Genomic DNA, 21,656 nt, shown 5'->3' with positions numbered 1-21,656 from the left:
ATACCCAAATTTTGATTTCTCTGTACACACGCTTTTTCATGTCTAGTTTTGTTTTATGGAAACAAAACTAGACACTAGGACTCTAAAAACTGAATCTGCATAAGTAATGAGCTACGTCATCTCTGTGTGAGCCCTTCAGGAGTTTGCAGTCAATAAAATCCAGATCAAACTTCAACTTCCCTCCTTCGTCGGTAAGTCTTGTTTAACAAGATATGTTTGTAAAACATGTATGCCCCCTATCAGCAGCCAATTAGTCATGTGATAAGGTTATTATGACTTCTGACCAAGTGATCAAACAATTAATAAGGGTTATCAAGTATCTACTGGTCATGACCTTAACCTTTAACCCCTTGACCCAAAACTCAATAGGGGTCATCTGCTGGTCACGACCAATCATCATACAAAGTTTGAAGTTCCTAACCCTAAGCGTTTTTAGTTAATTGATCGGAAACCGTTTTAACATACAAGGTCAATGTGACCTTGACCTTTGACCCCTTGACCCCAAAATCAATAGGTCATCTGCTGGTCATGACCAATCACCATACCATGTTTGAAGTTCCTAGGCCAAAGGGTTCTTAAGTTATTGATTTGAAAGCATTTTTACCTACAAGGTCAATGTGACCTTGCCCTTTGACCCCTTAACCCCAATATCAATAGGGGTCATCTACTGGTCATGACCAATAATCTTACCAAGTTTGAAGTTCCTAGGCCTAAGGGTTCTTTAGTTATTGATCGGAAACCGTTTTTACCTAAGAGGTCAATGTGACCTTTACCTTTGACCCCTTGACCCCAAAATCAATAGGGGTCATCTACTGATCATGACCAATCACCATATCAAGTTTAAAGTCCCTAGGCCTAAGGGTTCTTTCGTTATTGATCAGAAACCGTTTTTACCTACAAGGTCAATGTGACCTTTACCTTTGACCCCTTAACCCCAAAATCAATAGGGGTCATCTGCTGGTGATGACCAATCACCATACCAAGTTTGAAGTTCCTAGGCCTAAGGGTTCTTTCGTTATTGATTGGAAACCGTTTTTACCTACAAAGTCAATGTGACCTTGACCTTTGACCCCTTAACCCCAAAATCAATAGGAGTCATCTGCTGGTCATGACCAATCACCATACCAAGTTTGAAGTTCCTAGGCCTAAGGGTTCTTTCGTTATTGATCGGAAATCGTTTTTACCTACAAGGTCAATGTGACCTTGACCTTTGACCCCTTAACCCCAAAATCAATAGGGGTCATCTGCTGGTCATTACCAATCACCATACCAAGTTTGAAGTTACTAGGCCTAAGGGTTCTTTTGTTATTGATCAGAAACCGTTTTTACCCAAGAGGTCAATGTGACCTTGACATTGACCCCTTGACCCTAAAATCAATAGGGGTCATCTACTGATCATGACCAATCACCATACCAAGTTTGAAGTTCCTAGGCCTTAAAGTTCTTTAGTTATTGATCGGAAACCGTTATTGCTTACAAAGTCAATGTGACCTTGACCTTTGACCCCTTGACCCCAAAATCAACAGGGGTCATCTACTGATCATGACCAATCACCATACCAAGTTTGAAGTTCCTAGGCCTTAAAGTTCTTTAGTTATTGATCGGAAACCATTTTTGCTTACAAAGTCAATGTGACCTTGACCTTTGACCCCTTGACCCCAAAATCAATAGGGGTCATCTACTGATCATGACCAATCACCATACCAAGTTTGAAGTTCCTAGGCCTTAAAGTTCTTTAGTTATTGATCGGAAACCGGTTTTGCTTACAAGGTCAATGTGACCTTGACCTTTGACCCCTTGACCCCAAAATCAATAGGGATCATCTACTGATCATGACCAATCACCATATCAAGTTTGAAGTTCCTAGGCCTGAAGGTTCTTTAGTTATTGATCGGAAACCGTTTTTGCTTACAAGGTCAATGTGACCTTGACCTTTGACCCCTTGACCCCAAAATCAATAGGGGTCATCTACTGGTCATGACCAATCACCATACCAAGTTTGAAGTTCCTAGGCCTAAGGGTTCTTTAGTTATCACTCGGAAACCATTTGGTCTACGGACCGACGGACCGACGGACCGACAAGTGCAAAGCAATATACCCCCTTTTCTTCGAAATGGGGGCATAATCATTCAATTATCTTCTGAGAATACTTTTCACATCTATTATACTACAATATCCTATAATAATCATTTCAGAAAACTTTTTTTTACATGTTTTTTTCTTCTTTCATATCAGACTTGACATTTTTAGTGTTTGAACTGGTGCTAGAAAATGTCATCTTTATCACCCATTCTTTAAGTTGAGGTACATGTTTCAAAATACATTCTAACATAATTTCAGCCACTTTATGAAAGACTTGGAGTTTAGGATGACATCATTCCACCATTTGGAATAATATTGTAAAATACACATCATAATTCTGCTAAAGAAAATTTAATAGTTGTAAGAAAGAAGTGCCAATTAAAATTATCAAGTTTCTTCATTTCTTTTTTAATTATGACCAATATGCAATATGCAAGAAAAAGAATCAAGCACTAGTCAAAGTCACAAAAGCAAATATCAATTCTAGTTCTTGGGTAACGTCTTAGCAGAAAGTAGGCAGAGGTCTCATAACTGTACAACACAGTACAGTTACTTTTAGCCTGTACCGACAGACAGTGTAAGATTCTTACTAAACATATAAAGTTTACTTTTTATTATCCTCTATGCATTGTAAAATATATATTATATACAGAGAACACATCTTAATGCAATAAATGAGCCGTGTCATGACAAAACCAACAAAGTGGGTTTGCGACCAGCATGGATCCAGACCAGCCTGCGCATCCGAGCAGTCTGATCAGGATCCATGCTGTTCGCTTACAAACTCTATAACCAGTATAGAAACCGAGATAGCGAACAGCATGGATCCTGATCAGACTGCGGGGATGTGCAGGCTGGTCTGGATCCATGCTGGTCGCAAACACACTATGTTGGTTTTGTCATGACGCGGCTCAAATCATTTCCTAAAAGTACATTACATTTCATTATCTAGTATATTGTATACACTGTATATCATTTTCTGGGAATACACTTAATACATGACTTTTTAAATTGACCTTTTTGAAGACCAGTAGCTAAACACTGTTTTCTGGTATGTTACCAATTTAGCTTTGTGGAAAATTACCTAATGAAGTACACAGCGTTATTTCGTGATATAAATATTTTTATTATTATTTTACCATTTAAGGTGGTAAATTTGATGTGTTAGAAACTATCAATGTTCGTCTCAAATTTTACAAAATTTAAATTGTTTATAATGAAAATTTATAAATTTAAAACAGTCGTAGTGGCATTTGCCATAATATAATAAATAGAGATGATTTTTGCATAAAATTGTATTATTTCATTTTAATCCAAAATGGAAAAGGCCAAAAACATACTTTGCACTAGTACACACCATTTAGGTGAATTTTCCCCTTAGCTAAAATCTGGAATGTACAGCTGTAAAGGAAGGAAAAGTGTTTAGCTAGGTTTTCCAATTCGTGAATCTGCAAAGCTGAAATACCTTCCTGATACCATAAAACATATATGCAGGGCATCAAAGGTTTTATTTTTTCCTACCAATTTTCTAAAATATTGTTTTCAGTAAAACAAAGTACACACAAGAAAGGAATGGAAAAGGAGTGTAAAAAATTTTAAAGTTGCAAAGCTCCACAATACCAGCTCCTTTATAATATTTCCTGTCAACTTAAAACTAGCAGAAATTAAAATAACAAGCATGCATGCACAGAAAAACAACACCTTATTAAATGCTCAAGTCATCTTATCATTTGTACGCACTAATTACTTCTGAATGATGTCTAGATACTTGGAAATATTAGAAAAATTATAAAGTGCAAATTTTTCTAGTGTGGAGAAAACTTTGTTTTTGTATCGTTTTTTTTATAGACACTTTAACCATAGCCTACTGTTGGTGACTGAATTTACACAGGGCTAGATAAGGCAACAAATCAATGCAGTCTGATCTTGGGCTTTACTGTTTGCCATTCAGTCAGTACATATTTTGAAATTTCCTAAATAATGAGAAAGAGCGTACATTTAAAATTAATAATTTTTTTTTTTTTACAGAAATCTAAAATTAAGACATTTCACCATATATAAATATCTTAAATGGACTTGTTCACCTTTCAATCTGGACAGAACTGGGTGGTAGATTCTAATCAATTGATGCCAATCGGCTAAATGTAAAGAAAGTTACTGTATAGAGTTGCTTCATAGGCAATTCTATCCTTTCCAGTAAAGAAGGTATACTATAAATAGAAAAGGAATGGGACATTAAAGGAGCTCTACTTACATAAAAAAAACTTAGAAACAAAAAATTTTGAAATTCTTTCATAAATAAACTCAGACTCTTAAAATGTGAAAAAGATGATAGAAATATACTGAAATTGAAAATCCATCTTGTGAGGGGTTCTTAGCCTGATTTGGGTTTAACTACTTAAAAAGACTTTTTGCACATTCAATTAAAATGATTTTTCTGGAAAATGGAGTAAGCAAATGATCTAAAGTATTGCATATAACCAATATATCCAAACCACCAAATCTGAATAAACATCAAATGGTAAGCAACTCTAGAAAAAAATTATTTCTAGTCCAGTCACACAGTGGAGTTCCTATAAGTATAGATGGACCATGAATGGGACTTGGACTTGGGTTTCACTTAACATTAACATCAAATGAATTAAATTGACAGATAGAGAGATAGATATAAACATGAATATATGAGTCTCCACCTACCCGCATGGGCATTTTCCTATAAAACATATATGTTTGATAGTTTGATTAAAAAACCACCATTACACAGTCGGCGTCGTTTAAAAAAGAATGTAAGCAATTCAAAATTCAGCATTTTAATTTTTAACTTTAATTGCCTCTCAAAAATTCTTATCCAAAATGTTCAATAGAAACAAAATATCCAGCTGAAAATGCTAACTTATTGAAACAACGTTTCTATAACAAAAGCACACATATCACTACACTGAAGCAGTGCAAAAACTATTCATAAATACAAGAGGTGTTAATATCACAAAAAACAAACAAAACTAATTATCCAAATCATTCTATTGAACTTGTGAAAATATGCAGAGAAGGTAGGGTGTCTAGTGGAAAGGTAAATGTTCATAGCTATTTTTGTTACAAGAATATCTGGATAATCTGGTCTTTTCTGAAGGAAAGTTTTATTTTTCATTTTTCTTTTTTTTGACATCTAAAATGCTACTTTTTGTTGTTTTATATAATAATACTTGTTGTTTTATTAGGAAAACAAAGAAACCTGCACAGTGAAGAATCATACTATTCACTATACATGTATTTCCAAAATTTTTTTTATATATCCCACTGGTTTTTAACAGCCGGACGGACAGACTTGTATACGTAAATGTATATGCCTCCCCCATGCACCAAGTAGGGGCATAAAATGCAAAAATAAAAATTAAATATAGATAGATAAAAGCAAAGATAAACCAGGATATCAGCAACACCTAATTGAACTCTCCCGGATGTTGCTTTAACAAGGCTTGAAACGGTGACCTTACTATGCAAAAATAAGAAAAAAATCTATTTAAAGTCTTAATGACCTTGACCCATATCAATCTGAAATCCTAAACATCATGAAAGATTAAGCACTTTGTGCTCAGGTGAGCTTAAAAGCAAAACAGTAAAAACAAAGAAGAAAAGAAAAGCAATTGTTTCTATTTCTGAGTAAAATTCTTTTGTGAAGAAAGAAAGCTATTTGTCTTCAAAAATAAATTCACAAAGATAAAAATTAAATCCTTAGAAATCTTTATAAAGCTAGCAAAATTTCAGCTGGACATTTATTTTCTAGTGTTACACAAAGTTTTCTTAATATACTCTTGAAGTAGACCCTCCATTTCTTTCTCTCTCTCTCCTCAGGGACTTTGGATTCTTAGAAGTGAGGCAGCTATCCAACCAGCTTATGGAACATTGGTGGTTCTACTCAGGTACCCACTTGTGCCTAATATGATGCTTAGAAGGGCACCATTGAAGCCTTTCTCCACAGGAAAAGCTAGAAAGAGGCCATATGACCTTAACAGTGTTGGTGTGACTAAAAACAGAACAAAACTATCGTCTTCAAACGGCATGCTATTTCTTCCATAACAGTTTACCATCCATAGTTACTCAAAATTGTAACACTCATGTTCAAGAATTTGTAAAACCAAAAGTTTTTATATGTTTTACTTGGCTTTAAGTTAAAAGGGCACTGTAAATGGTCACATTATAGTGACTTTTTAGCTTTACTGTTAAAAGGAAGAAGACTTAATGTACCCCTTCATGAATTATTTCAAGCACACATGAGTCGTATATATTATAAGATCCAATGGCCTTCTGTTTTTTTCTTAACCTAGCCAGATAGCCTTCTCACATCAAATCAAAAGTGGTGAAATATATATTATATATAACTTGGAAAAAAAAAAACTGTATTAATAGGTATACCTACAGTTAATTAGAAGACAGGTCTCTTACAAGCAATAAATATTTCCAAAAATAGTGTGTGGGTTTTAAAGCATAATTAAAGGCCATACCTTTTGACTTACAAAATCAAAACAGACAGAGTTAATACATAATTTGTTTCATTTTTTATACGCCTTTTCCCAACAGTATTTCAGTCATATAGGCAGGTAGTTTCCTAATCATCGTTCCTGGAGAGTTACACCAGTACTTAACTACATTCCTCCGTGCTAAACTACCAAATCATCTCCCGGGGATCAAACCCACGCCAGAGAGGTAACTGGATTAGAAGTCATCGACTCTAACCCCTCAACCACAAGCGGTAGTTAATACATAACATTTGTAAAAAGTGCCCCGCCCCCGTAAAGTTTCATTGTATTTAGTATAAACTTTATACAGACATCTGAACATTAAGACAGGAAATACTGATTATTTACTACAGCCCTCCCTTTCCTGACAGACAAAAGAAAAAAAAATGAAGCGAAATAAAAATTAAAAGTCACATCAATAACAAAATTTGTACAACAGCAATGGGTTCGAACACACTTTTTTATTAATATGTCTTTCTTCTCAGGGCCCTATGTGTAAAATAGGACACAAACATTTGACATCCTTAGTTTTAGAGATCGAGAAAAAACAGGAAATAAACAAGAACAATAAAGAAATCAAATTTTCATCAAAGAGTTTATGTCAGAAGAAAATATCTGTCATAAAAAAAAAAAGAAATTTCTGTAAAAAACCAACAAGTCTCGTTTTCAGGTACACTAGATTTCAATATCTGGTAGGAGAAAAAAAATCATAAAAATTCAGATTTCCTGTTATAAATATGTCCCCTGTACTTTACTCCATGTTCACTGCCTGCATCTAAAATGTATGTAACATGATAAGACAGAATGTGTACATATAAATACACATCTATATCCAGATATTCTTGCGTTTCCGGGGACAATACCTGAGTAACGGCACGATTTCCATTTCACATTCACCATTTCCCGTCAACTTCATTTTCACTAACGATTGTTGAGGGACAGGAACATAGGGGATTTCCTCTGTTATGGGATGAATGATACATAGGTATTAGTGACACGGCGGACAAGAAAAACACATTTCAATTCAAATAATGGTAAGGATGAATACTTTGGCCCAAGCAACAGATAAAACTGAATTCATGTGCTTTTTATTTTTACTGTCAAAAAACATGACAAACACATTTAAATAATAAATATCTCAAGATAAAACTCTGGCTTTATCTATATCTGTTAAATTGATAACATTAACAGCAAAGCTCTTTAAAATTGGTAAGTTTTGTTACGGATTTAGCTCTTCATATTTTGAGTGTTACATCTTTGCATGATTTGCAGATATTAACACACAAGATGTGTTCAACCATTACAAAATGCCCGCATCCCTGATGTGTTAATAAATATGATGAAATTTTAGCAGAATTTTGAAAATTTGATCTTAATGGTCAAAATCACATAGGAGTCAAGGTTATAAATATACAAAAAAATTCAATTTATAATTATGTGGCAGAATTTTATGGCAAAATGAAGCTGTTGTCCACATGTATGTAACTTAAAAGATGGGGATTTAAAGAAACGAACTTAACAAACAAACAGACATACAAGGAATATAAAAAAGAATTGTCTGAGTAGAGGCTGGCATTTTTCTAAGTGCTATGTAGTAAACTGCACATTTTCTTAGTGTAAAGCACATTGACCTTTCACCATTTGACCAGAAATGACTATGTTGGATTTGAGTCATCAAGTTGCATCTTCATACAAAGTTTGAGGTTCCTCTATGAATGCACTTTGGTTTTTTGGCTAGTTTTATGTTATCATATTACAAGTACCAGTGACCCTGACCTTTGACCTTATGACCTGAATATAATGTTAAACCTCCTAGATCAATGCACATGCTTTAATGGGCAATTTCATGTTTTGTTATTACAAGTCCCAGTGACCTTGACTGAAGTCCCAGTGACCTTGACCTTTGGACCAGAAAATGGATGTGGCAGATACAATTAATCAAGGTGTTTCCGCATATAAAGTTTCAATGTTATAAGTATTGAAGTTAAAGACCATAATCAAAAACCTAACCAAAAAAGTTAACCAACACCAACCCTGCAAATGCCAGTCATGAGGATAGTTCCTATTATTCTTCAAAAAGTGTAACTAAATACTTTAATCTAAGAAACAATCTAAGCACTCCTATGGTTAGGTACCTTGAAAATACTACTTCACATGTACTAGGAAAATGAATAGGCCAAACTGACAGCCTGTGAGTGATCGAAACAAATATTTTTTGAGCTCAGGACTTGGATGCAAACATTTTTTTTTTTTCCTCCTTGTTCAGTACTGGTACACAAAAATCTAATCTTTTCCAATGCAAAAATTATCTACAGAAATTTAACAACCAAACAAAATATTTTTATGAATACAAAATGAAGTAAACATGCCAAAGATGGGAGCCTGTTTATTATAGGTAAAAAAATCCCATTTTTGAAAGTGCCAAGCAATACCCACTAGTGTTGTCAATATGCCCAAAGTGAAGGATATAGTATGTGCACAACAAACTATAACATATTGCAAATATATAAATATGTCCATGATAATGTAAACATTCATTTAAATACAATTACTGTTATAATCTGTTGATAATATACACTTTAAATAACAAAAAAACCCCAGAAAACTTTTGTCTAAGATTTATTCCCTAAAATAAACAAATTAAACTTTTTTATTTCATGCTTTTCAGTGTTTTATTGTAATATATCAGATGATTATATTCTGATAAACCACTAGTGAAATTTATAAAATATAATTTTCACTGTAGCCGGACTATATCTGAATGCGGATGAATAGAAAATCATAACCAAATGGAATAACAGGCAGAAATAAATGCTGTCATGCGTAAATTTTGCTTCTTTAGGAAAAGAAAGTCGATGTCACCATACATCATGTTAAAAATGTAACAAAATTTGACAAAATTTAACAGAACTATATTTCAAAATTAATGATGTGACGTCATGATGTGATGACGTCACAAAGGAGAATGCGCGACGTAACGCGGCAAAATCAGTAAAAAATACTTAAAATCAATTGAAAAGCATGAAATAAAAAGAAAATTTATTTGTTTTACATATAAGATTAAAATATATTTCATTCGTGAACACCAGCTATTATATTTTCACTCGTGGCTACGCCACTCGTGAAAATATTGCATCTGGTGTTCACTCAGTGAAATTATATTTCGATCTTACATGCAAAACAAACAAATATCCTCTATTTAAACTCTATCCTTTTCATTAACTTAAGTATAATGCATCATTGCTCACTCCAATATGTGGTCATTCACATATGATTTTATGAAAATTTGCAATAATTACATTAAAAAGACATCATCAGAAATACACTGCTGATGAACAAACAGACACACGTACACTTGTATACAGACAGAGGATTTAGTTATCTGAAGTATTACAATTTGTAACGAGGTGAAAAAAGTAACACAATGAAAGCCAATAAAACCAAACACTTGAAACTTTAGCTTCCCATTAGCTACTGAGCTTAAAAATCTTTGAAAATACTTAATCCAGTATTTCTTTAATAAATTCAATATTGAAAGAGATTGCTTTTGAATGACAAACTCTTAACCTGAAATCTTTCACCCATGTTTACAAATTAATTTATAACTGTTCATTATTTCACTCATTCAAGATGGGGAAAATAGGTGGAAATATAGACTTTATAGACTTTTTCTTTGATCTTTATGTCCCATTTTTCTACATAAACCAGTAAAAATCTACACTAAATCTGATCGTCTATATGGTCTCCTTTTTTAAACTAAGGTCAATGACAGAGTAAAGCTCATTCATTACCTATTTGATACTGGTCCAGACTGACCAACTTGACAAAGTAATACCAGTTTAACCCCCGCCACACTATGTAGCAGGTATATAATTCCAGTTCAACCCCAGACACATTATGAAGTGGGTGTATGAAAAAAATAGTCACTTTCTTATTGGCTGTGTTAAGCCTAATATAGTATTATGGTAAAAGGTGATAAAACTATACATGTAGTATTACCTGAGGATTTGTCCTGGAAGTAGGCCAGCAGACATCGGGCCACAGCCTGGTGACAGACAACCATTACATTCTCCTGTCTCTCCAACTCCTATACAAATATTTATATTATTAGTTATAATGATTTTTGACCGATTATATGACCCTATATAAACGGTTTTATTAGAAATTAATGCAAACAAACATTTATATAGGGCCTTATAACCAGTCAAAAATGTTTATAACAAATTCATAATACAGCAAGCATCTTTTTTTTAGAGAAAAAAAAGTGAGATTTTTTATAAAATGACAGCAGTTGTGTATATAAAAATATATAAAGGTCACAATTATCCAGTGATAAGTGGCATTACAAACATTCAGTATTATAAGAAAAATTATCAATGCCTATTTGCAATATTTTTTATTTTTAGATTTCATTTAAAATGCAAATTTATGACGACAAATTGAAAATATCATTGTCTCTTCCGAGTTTACCGGAAATCAATGCTAAATTCAAGTCACTTGTATTTTTCATCTTCTATGTTGTAACAATATAAACCTTAAATTCGTTGATCTTGTATATTAGAATATAGACTTACCATAATAACAGGCTCCAATCTAGCAACCAAATCTTGATATGACTGAAAGAAAGGTTATGAAAAAAATTATGATTATAAATTTTTATTTTTAAACAAGGAAGGTCTCCTAAACCACACAGTATCTTTATTCTTTATTTTGTTTTTTTAGTTCATTGATATAATTTCAGATTCACCTTCAAAACAACAAATTTGTAAAAAAGAGTCAAAACAAACTTTATGATCATTTTACAAATAACAAATAAAATGACCTAATAGTCCTGTAGTGTAAAAGCTCTCTTTATCAAAACATATGCACTTGTTTTTAAAAAATTTGATTTTCGGACAATTTTAAATTTTCTTCCCTTTTTGTCACAAAGATTGCTACAAACATTCAATATTCTTCCGATTTTAATAAAGATTGCTACAAAAACTTTATAAACCTGATTTACCCACCTCTCCAGTTGGATATCTATAGTGGTATTTATCTTGGTCCCTCTTGGCAAACTCTTCTGGATATTTCTCGGCAATTTCTTCATACGTAAACCCTTCACATATACCCTTAAAAGTAAAATATCAAGTCTTCACAAATACTATACTCTTAAATAAAATATCAACCCTGAACAATCACCTTTAAAGTAAAACATACCCTATAAAAAATAATACTTACCCTTCACATATACTATTAAGTTTAAAGAGCACTACATGCGATATTAACATGGTTCTTTGAAGGCAATGACCAATTTTTATAAATAGACTGTTAAACAGGGGCATTATTACCAAAAAATATTATTTTTTAGATAATGTCCCTCATCTCAAAACTGCCCATTGTCACAAGCAATTGTTCAGCAAGTGTTCCAAGTTTCATTTTGATACCTTTCCTAGTTTTGAAATTATTCTACTTAACATGTAACTTTTACAAAAATTCTAAGTTAAAAGGGGCATAACTCTAAAAAATGAGCTTTTAAAATAATGGCCCTTGTCTTACACCAGTATCTTGTCATGATAAGCAAGTACTTCAAGTTTCATTCTATTAATACCCAACATCTTTACAAACATTATCGATACATGTACTTCTTTATCACATCTTCCAACCTTTGAAATTTAAAAGCTTTCACAGCTCATTTAGTTACATTACAACTGTTATGACATAACAAAACTTACAGCATCTATCTCATTTAGAGCTTTCCAGTGAGCTTTTGGGCCGTCTATAAACTGAGCTGTTTGTATTGTTCTCGTAAGCTCACTGGTCCACACCTTCAGATTGGGTATCTTCTCACTCTTCACGAACCTAGAAAGCTCTTTGGCATACTGAAAAACAAAATTAACACTAAGCCTACTGGTGACAACAATTTATACCCATGCTATCTAAGCCAACTTTCCTGCAGTGTTTGCAATTCAGCTTTTACCAAGTTATAACACATTTGTGTCAGATATTACAAAATCATAAAATAAAAAGTAAAATGGTACTTAACATAAAAGCATAAACATATATAAATAAGTAGAAACACTGTCAGTCAGTAAGATAGCTGGAAGAATTCAAAGTTTCTGAAAGGACTCAAACTTACTCTGATGACAATACCAAAACAGATTTTTTTTTAAATATTTTTTTATTGGGTTTAACGTCACACCAACACAGTATAGGTCATGTAGATGACTTTCAGTGTCACTGTTTGAGGAAGACAGACCTCGGTTGCCCCTTCTTGCATTATTTCAGACACAAGTGGTCACCTGAGTTATAGGAGTGACATTCTGCAAGCTAGCTGGATAGCTGCCTCAAATGAAAGATTTCAAAGTCCCTAGCAGGATTCGAACCTACAGTGGTGAGAATACTAAAACAGATGTACATACCTCCATACCCCTGGGGGAGAGTTCACTATCTCCCCCTATTCTACCCTGAAGATTCATCATACTTTCACCATGCTGAAATATTTACAAAACTAGAAATGTGTCCATAGGACACGGGTGCCCCCACCGCAACACTGTTCTGTCAATCTTTTTACTAAGTCAAGGGAAATAACTCTACAAATACTGGATAAATCCAAAAGCGAAACCCCAGGTGCAAATCTAAAATATGCTGAGCAACCTGCCCATAAGGTTTATTGACTATGTCAAATCCTTTTTGAGAAACTTGCGACACAAGTTGAAAATTGCAAAATTTTCTAAGTGAAGGGCAATAACTCTAAAAATACTAAATAAATCCAGACGAAAATACCTGGTGCACAACTGCACATGCTAATCAATATTCCTGTAAAGTTACATGACTCTAGGTCAAATACTTTTTGAGTTATGTGCGACACATGTTGAAAATTGCCAAATTTTACTAAGTCAAGGGCAATAACTCTGAAAATATTAATAATATCCAGACGAAAATACCCAGGTGCACAACTACACATGCTGATCAACATTCCTGTAAAGTTTCATGACTCTAGGTCAAATACTTTTTGAGTTATGAGCGACACAAGTTGAAAATTGCAAAATTTTACTAAGTCAAGGGCAATTACTCTAAAAATACTAAAAATATGCACACGAAAATACCCAGGTGCACAACTACACATTCTGATCAACATTCCTGTAAAGTTTCATGACTCTAGGTCAAATACTTTTTGAGTTACGTGCGACACAAGTTGAAAATTGCAAAATTTTACTAAGTCAAGGGCAATAACTCTGAAAATACTAAAAATATCCAGACGAAAATACCCAGGTGCACAACTACACATGCTGATCAACATTCCTGTAAAGTTTCATGACTCTAGGTCAAATACTTTTTGAGTTACGTGCGACACAAAAGTGAACGGACGGACGGACGGAAGGAAGGACGGACAGACAAGGGTAAATCTAAATGCCCGCCACTATTGTGGGGGCACAAAAATAATCTGCATACAGTATAAGAAAATCTACTACAGACATAACAAGAGCTGTCCGTAAGACAGCGCGCTCGACTTTTTTATTGCTTGCCAATAAAAAAAGTTTTTGCAGTAAAAGGCAATACAAGAATCTCTGTATTTTTAAAGTGAACAATGGCCATGAGCATTAAGACATTTAGTGAAGAATTATTTTACTGAATTGTGTGATACCCTTGAACACTGCAGCAAAGTTTGAAATGTTTAAGTCAAAACATTGACAGTTAAGGGCCATAATTCAAATAAAATCTTTGACAGAATTACCTTCTCCTGGACATGTTTGGGAATCATGATTGTAAACAAGTATTCCAACTTTCAAATTAATATCTCAAACAGTTCAGTCAAAAAGTGGACTGGTACTAAAAACTTAACCAAGATTCTAAGTCGATAAAAGGCCTTAATTTTTAAAACAAATCCTTGACAGAGTTACCTTCTCTTGCGTACAGATGGGGGTAATGATGTGAAATAGCATTAAAAGTTTCAAAGCAATATCTCAAAGGGTTAAGGCAATAAGTGGATTTTACCCATATTCAATGTATTTTCTAAGTCAAAAGGGGGCATAATTCTGTCAAAAACCTTGACAGAGTTATGTCCTCTTGTCTGTTGATGAAGGTCGTGATGGTAAACAAGTATGGTCAGTTTCAAAGCAATACCTCCAATGGTTTTGAAATAAAGTGAGGTGGTACAAAAAACTTAACCAAGCTCAATACACTTTCTAAGTCAAAAAAGGGCCATAATTCTGTCAAAAACCTTGACAGAGTTATGTACTCTTGTCTGTAGATGGAGGTTATGATGGTGAACAAGTATGGTAAGTTTCAAAGCCATACTTGTAATACTTCTGAAATAAAGTGGGGTGGTACGAAAAACTTAACCAAGGTGTGACGCCGACGCCGACGCCGGGGCGAGTAGGATAGCTCCCCTTTTCATAGAAAAGTCGAGCTAAAAATTAAGTTAAAGCTGCACGCCTCCAGATGAGCCAAAATATCTCAAGAAAATCAATTTTGAGAAAAATGTACTTAAATTTTAAGAAAGGTAAAGATATTCAAGATCCAAGTTATATTTTGCATGTTATGTGCAGTTAAAGACTGATTTTGCATTATTTTATCACCATATTTCTACTGTGTTACTAAGGCAGTAAGGGCTGTTTTTGCACATGTTGACCACTTTTTGTTAATTTTCGTGGATTGTTAAGTGCCGAGTGCAATATGTAAATTGCTTTATTTGTTCACCTTACAATATTTTACTTTTAAATAAATTTTAAAATTTTCATGAGAATTAACATGAATCTGGAGGCGTGCTCAAGGAAACAATGGCTTGCCCCTGACTGGGTTTGAACACATGCTGCCAGCAATCCTTAGATTATAAGTCAACCACTCGGCCGCGGCACCACAAGAACCGTCTTGAAACGGAGTATCATACATCTACTGCCATATTCCTCCATAATTTTATTGCTTTATGATATTTGATAATAAAAACTTTGTTATTTCCTTGTAATTTGTTACATAATTAACTGTCCAAGAACTTTAATACATGCTTTTTAACCTGTTACTGGAAAGGCTTAGGAAAGAACATAATTATGTACTACACATTAAATTATTCTTACCTATTATATAGGCTATATAACTATTACCTTTTCAAAGCATCTTTCAAAATGATCATATTGTTCGTTACCTTAGTGCAGTAACAGGTTAACTCCTATTAAATTATATTAGGAGTTTATTTGCTACTTAACTAAGATGATGATATCAAACATTTTAATAACTAAAATCTTATATTTATAAAAACAAAAAATATTCGAAAAATGAAACATGTTCAAGTCATAAAGGCGTCTAAGCACATCTTCTTATCACATTTCAGTATAAATTTCAACAATGCTGATGTATTTAAGTAAATTTCACTCACATTTATATCTCATATTCATTAAACATACCAAAAGTTACTTACCCGTGTCAGGTAAATGGTCCGCGGTAACACGTGAATGTTCATAAGATAATACACAACTCTACTTTGTAAATGGCCTGCAAATAAAACATACAGTAAAATTTTACAAAAACTTTAAAGACTTGTATGACATCTATGTATGACCTTGACCTTTGACCTAGACCTGATTGTTAAATATCTTTAATTTTGAAAATTTCCAGCAAGTCGTATTTAAATCTCTCCATGCATGTAGGAGATGCTGCAAACAAAATCTGGACAATCATCATGTCATCACCTCAAATGACCTTGACCTTGCACATTTGCACCAGGATTGTGTGTGTAATGTTCAGTCTCATGATATAAAACAATTGTTTTAAAATCCATCAATTCATATTCATCAAATGGTCTTTTCGCGCATTCTTATACTTATATCTGACCTTTGACCTCTATAATTATGTGACCTTGGTCACAGGAAATTGGAACCTGAATTTTGTGTTTGACACACTGTGACCTTTTCAAATGGCATATAACTAGAAATGTGTCCATAGGACACGGATGCCCCCACACGCCACTGTTCTGTCAATCTCATGACTCTAGGTCAAATATTTTTTGGACTACATGTGCCACAAGTTGAAAACTAAAAATCAACAAAGGGCCATAATTCTGTAAAATTTGGTCGCAGCGAAAATTCCTTCCTTTACTACCATCTACACATTAAGGTTGTTAATCCCTGGAAGTTTAAGCAAAATCTGCCATCCAGTTTAAGAGGAGTTGCGTTCACAAAATTTCTACATAGTATATAATGAAAAAATCAACAAAGGGCCATAATTCTGTTAAATTTGGTTGCAGCAAAAATTCCTTCCTTTACTGCCATCTACACATTAAGGTTGTTCATCCCTGGAAGTTTAAGCAAAATCTGCCATCCGGTTTAAGAGGAGTTGCATTCACAAAATTTCTACATAGTATAAAGTGAAAAAATCAACAAAGGGCCATAATTCTGTAAAATTTGGTCGCAGCGAAAATTCCTTCCTTTACTACCATCTACACCTTAACGTTGTTCATCCCTGTAAGTTTAAGCAAAATCTGCCATCCGGTTTAAGAGGAGTTGTGTCCACAAAATTTCTACATAGTATATAGTGAAAAAATCAACAAAGGGCCATAATTCTGTTAAATTTGGTCACAGCAAAAATTCCTTCCTTTACTGCCATATACACATTAAGGTTGTTCATCCCTGTAAGTTTAAGCAAAATCTGCCATCCGGTTTAAGAGGAGTTGCGTTCACAAAATTTCTACATAGTATATAGTGAAAAAATCAACAAAGGGCCATAATTCTGTAAAATTTGGTCGCAGCGAAAATTCCTTCCTTTACTACCATCTACACATTAAGGTTGTTCATCCCTGTAAGTTTAAGCAAAATCTGCCATCCGGTTTAAGAGGAGTTGCGTTCACAAGATTTCGGGACTGACGGATTGACGGACGGACGGACGGAGAAGTGCAACGCTATATGCTCCCACATTGTGGGGGCATAAAAATGAAAGAGAACAGTTTGATGGTCTTACCCTTTTGTGATATTAGTTTCATCCTGTTTGATTTTATTAACAGTTTTGTCAAACACCAAAAAAGCCTATATTTGGCTTTAACTTTATGCAAAATAAGTAGTATCAGTAGGAGAATATAAAATTTGGAGAGGGGTATGAAATTTATGTTTCTATGAAGACCAACACAAGTCATGTGAAACATTAACACACATGTTGATATAAGCAAAGTATCAAATTTTGAAGGTTTTATTGTGGCAACATATGATAACAAAGCATGAAATTCTCTCCCTGTACAATAACATATACATAAAATACGCACACTTGTAGCAATTAAATATGCATAACAGTTAAAAAAAGATAGCTCTATTATTACATGGGTACCTGATTTTTATACTTCGGTGTCTTTTTAAATACAGTTATTCACCTATCTTTACTAAATGTTCTTTGAAGTTTATGTTCAAGGTTTACTAACAGGTGAATAAGAAACATTAATTCATGCTGTCTAAATAACCAAAATACCTTTACATGTATTCATTGTTAAATCTTAAATAATATTTTCCATAAAATGCCAATGGTTGAAAAATATTAAACAAGAGGGCCATGATGGCCCTAGATCGCTCACCTGACCCATCAAACTCATCCAAACAATTACCTAGACAAGCATTCTGACCAAGTTTCATGACAGGTGAGTCAAAAATGTGACCACTACAGTGTTAACAAGGATTATCCATATTTGAGCAGTGTGACCTAGTTTTTTACCCAGGTGACCCATATTCAAACTTGACCTAGAAATCATCAAAACAAACTTTCAGACCAATTTCCAAGATACTTTGATCAAAACAGTAGCAACTAGAGTGTTAACAAGATTTTTCTATTTTTAGCTCCGGTGACCTAGTTTTTCATGCGATTCGAACTCATCCGAGCAATTACCTAGACAAGCATCCTGACCAAGTTTGATGATAATTGAGTCAAAAATGTGACCACTAGAGTGTTAACAAGGTTTTTCCATATTTGGGCGGTGTGACCTAGTTTTTCATCCGAGATGACCCATGTTCGAACTTGACTTAGAAATCATCAAAACAAACTTTCAGACCAATTTACAGGATATTTGGATCAAAACAGTAGCCACTAGAGTGTTAACAAGATTTTTCTATTTTTAGCTCCTGTGACCTAGTTTTTCATCCGAGATGACCCATGTTCGAACTAATCCGAGCAATTACCTAGACAAGTTTCCTGACCAAGTTTGATGACAATTGAGTCAAAATTGTGACCACTAGAGTGTTAACAAGATTTTTCTATTTTTAGCTCCTGTGACCTAGTTTTTCATCCGAGATGACCCATGTTCGAACTCATCCGAGCAAGTACCTAGACAAGCATCCTGATCAAGTTTGATGACACTTGTGTCAAAAATGTGACCGCTAGAGTGTTAACAAGATTTTTCTATTTTTAGCTCCTGTGACCTAGTTTTTCATCCAGGATGACCCATGTTCGAACTCATCCAAGCTATCACCTAGACAAGCATCCTGACGACAATTCATAAGTATTTTTGGGTGAAAAATTTCAAAATCTGTACTAACTGCTATCAAACAGTGCAGACCATGAACACACTCTTAACCGACATGCTGGCAGAGTCTGTCTGGTTAGCTCAATAGGTAGAGCGTTGGACTGTGAATCAGGCAACTCAGGTTCGATTCCTGGACGGCACAGGTCAATTTCGTTGTGATTTATCATGAAATCTTTTCTACAGTCATTCGCACTGTACCTCTGCTCTGGTATGTACAAAAGTTTCAGTTCCTTGCGGAAGTGAAGGCAACTAGTACAGGTAAATTGCTTGACAGTCTACCCAGTAACGATGCAGTGGCTGAACTGTGCTCTGGTAAATTCAATGTGGCTTAATGCTGTGATCTAAGTGAAATCTACAAACACCACCACCACATGCAGGCAGATTTTGGTCTGTACTGGTTAATCACAGGTAAATTCAGTTGCTATCAGCAGGCTAAAGAATCATTTACTTACCAGCTAATTTATTGACGAGGAATCTTTCGCCCTGGTTGAAGATTTGTATAAAGGATAGATCTTTATCGTGGGTATAGTCCATGGACTGGTAGTTCTGTCTATAATGTTCTATACGCTGCATAAAGTCTTCCACAGCCTCATTCTTATCCATACCTAGATAATCTGGACTGCAAACTTTCACTTCCTGTAAGATAATCAAATTATCATATTGATGGTTTAAGCAAAAGACTGTAGTAACTGTGTGTAAGTTAAATTTACAGAAAAGGCAAAAAATATTTATTTTTAAATGTTACTCTTATTATTTCTTAAAGATCCTGTATGTTGTAATTAAAGATGAAACAGCACTTAAGCGAAATATGTATATAATTATTCTTCTAAAACAATTTCCACAACATCCAAGAATATGTTAAATATGTACTGCAAATGGTTATGTGCATTATAGTAATGCATTTAAATAAATGCATTCATTTCTTATTGAAAAATTTGGCTTAGACATTATAGAAAATAAAGTTCTAATTATCTCCCTTTATTTACATGAAATGTAAATTCAGTAATATCTTTACAAATAATGCTTTTTGGAACTTACAATATTGATGAACCTTCATTTGAGCATCATATTTATGATATGAAACCATAAAAAATTTGAGTTACAGGACCTTTGAGTTCTTAGAATATCAATAGAAATTGTAGAAGAAAGCAAACTAGCAAACAAAAAAATGTTAATCTTTTTTTTCTTTTGTGATATTTGGACTGCATTGAGTTACTACACTCTTATTCACTTAGTAGTTAGTACTGTTTCAAAATGCTTTAGTTTGTATAAAATGTATTTGAAAGTTAGACATGATGTAAATCTGTTGGGAAATCCAACTTTAAATTTATGATATTAGGTCAACCACACCTTGACTAAGATCTGATATTTTATCCAAGACACCTGGTACATGTGTGCCTCACTTCATCTCATAGTGGTTAATACTTGTTTCAACCAGGTTACCAGGTATGACTCAGTCTTATGATTATGAATGAACATGTTTGATTATAATCCCTAAATTCTAGACATCTGTTAATACATTTTTATCTGCCCTTTGACCTCTATGTTTTTGACCTTCTACACAGGGACCAGAATTTTGCTTGCTACACTTTGCCTTACAATGGTGAACTTAACATTTGTACTGAGTTATAATTATGTTGTGAACATTTGTATATCAGGTATTACTATAATCCAATGCATGAAAGAAGCATTATAGCTGTGGACAAAACTGGACCCCAAAACCAGGAGTGATCCAGCAATACAACCTGTCTTTCAAACAGATGTATAACATATAAATTTAACACATGTCATTTCTATGGATATACAAAAGTAGTAAAGTATAAATTTTATGCCGAAGCATTCATAGTATTTTAACAATATAAATGCAGTTAGGCTTGCAAGAATGTGATGAAATGACAGCCTTAATTTTCATTGTTATTCATTTTGTACATAAAGAAGTTATGCTTTGTGAATTCCTCATGTACACTTTTTTATGAAAAACTGTTAGACAGGAACTTTTGCCTTAGTGAAAAGAAATCACAGAAAAAACAATCCACAGAAAAAATAAGTCCCATACAAAATGTGATTATATTTTTTTCTATAACTATCAAAATTAATATAAAATCTTACGAGTATATTAGCCTCTATAATATTGATATCGTCACATATCGACTCGACAAAGAATAGACGGAAGCCATTTTTATCACAGATAATTTCAGATAACAACTTCCTTCGCTCTCTCGTAGTGTTTGTGGCATCTATAACCTGAAATATTTTAAAATAAAAAGTCTTTATTCATTCATATTATCAAAGTTTGCAGTCTGGTTCTCCAGAACCCAGCAAAGCAGATTTTTTTCTGATGTACAAACAATCTTAAGTTGACCATTCCAATGTAATCAGTCGTGCACCAGGAAGCTATAAAAATTTATTTGTACCCCATGATTATACCGGAAATCATGTTTACTGGTAGGTCTGTTTTGTGAACAGAAACAGTCATATTAAATAAATTAACTAGAACCCAGCAAAGGTAATTTCCCATATAATCATGGGGTTCAAACAAATTTTCATAGCTTCAATGACCTTTTATCAAACTTCTTTGAAAT

The 21,656-nt window shown here is 33.7% G+C and overlaps 1 protein-coding gene across 2 annotated transcripts in view; it reads right to left on the bottom strand.

Moving 5' to 3' along the window:
- The window catches only part of LOC132732278 (6-phosphofructo-2-kinase/fructose-2,6-bisphosphatase 4-like), a 38,236-nt gene extending 16,898 nt beyond the window's left edge, over window positions 1–21,338 (bottom strand). The window contains exons 1-8 of one of the 2 annotated variants that reach the window (XM_060718669.1): window positions 21,184–21,338; window positions 19,527–19,710; window positions 15,997–16,070; window positions 13,001–13,072; window positions 12,314–12,460; window positions 11,606–11,710; window positions 11,174–11,215; window positions 10,599–10,686 (exon numbers count right to left, since the gene is read on the bottom strand). In XM_060718669.1, the coding sequence (XP_060574652.1) occupies window positions 10,599–10,686; window positions 11,174–11,215; window positions 11,606–11,710; window positions 12,314–12,460; window positions 13,001–13,072; window positions 15,997–16,070; window positions 19,527–19,677 (679 nt within the window). In that variant the 5' untranslated portion in view covers window positions 19,678–19,710; window positions 21,184–21,338. The remainder of the gene's footprint in view (window positions 1–10,598; window positions 10,687–11,173; window positions 11,216–11,605; window positions 11,711–12,313; window positions 12,461–13,000; window positions 13,073–15,996; window positions 16,071–19,526; window positions 19,711–21,183) is intronic. The other variant, XM_060718668.1, reaches the window with a different exon arrangement.
- Between the last annotated feature and the right edge of the window lie 318 nt (window positions 21,339–21,656).

This window comes from Ruditapes philippinarum, unplaced genomic scaffold, assembly GCF_026571515.1.
Source record: "Ruditapes philippinarum isolate M1 unplaced genomic scaffold, ASM2657151v2 ctg672_1_1_1_1, whole genome shotgun sequence".
Taxonomy (NCBI): Eukaryota; Metazoa; Mollusca; class Bivalvia; order Venerida; family Veneridae; genus Ruditapes; species Ruditapes philippinarum.
Note: the sequence above shows the minus strand (reverse complement) of the source record. Positions and strands in the feature narration are given on the sequence as shown.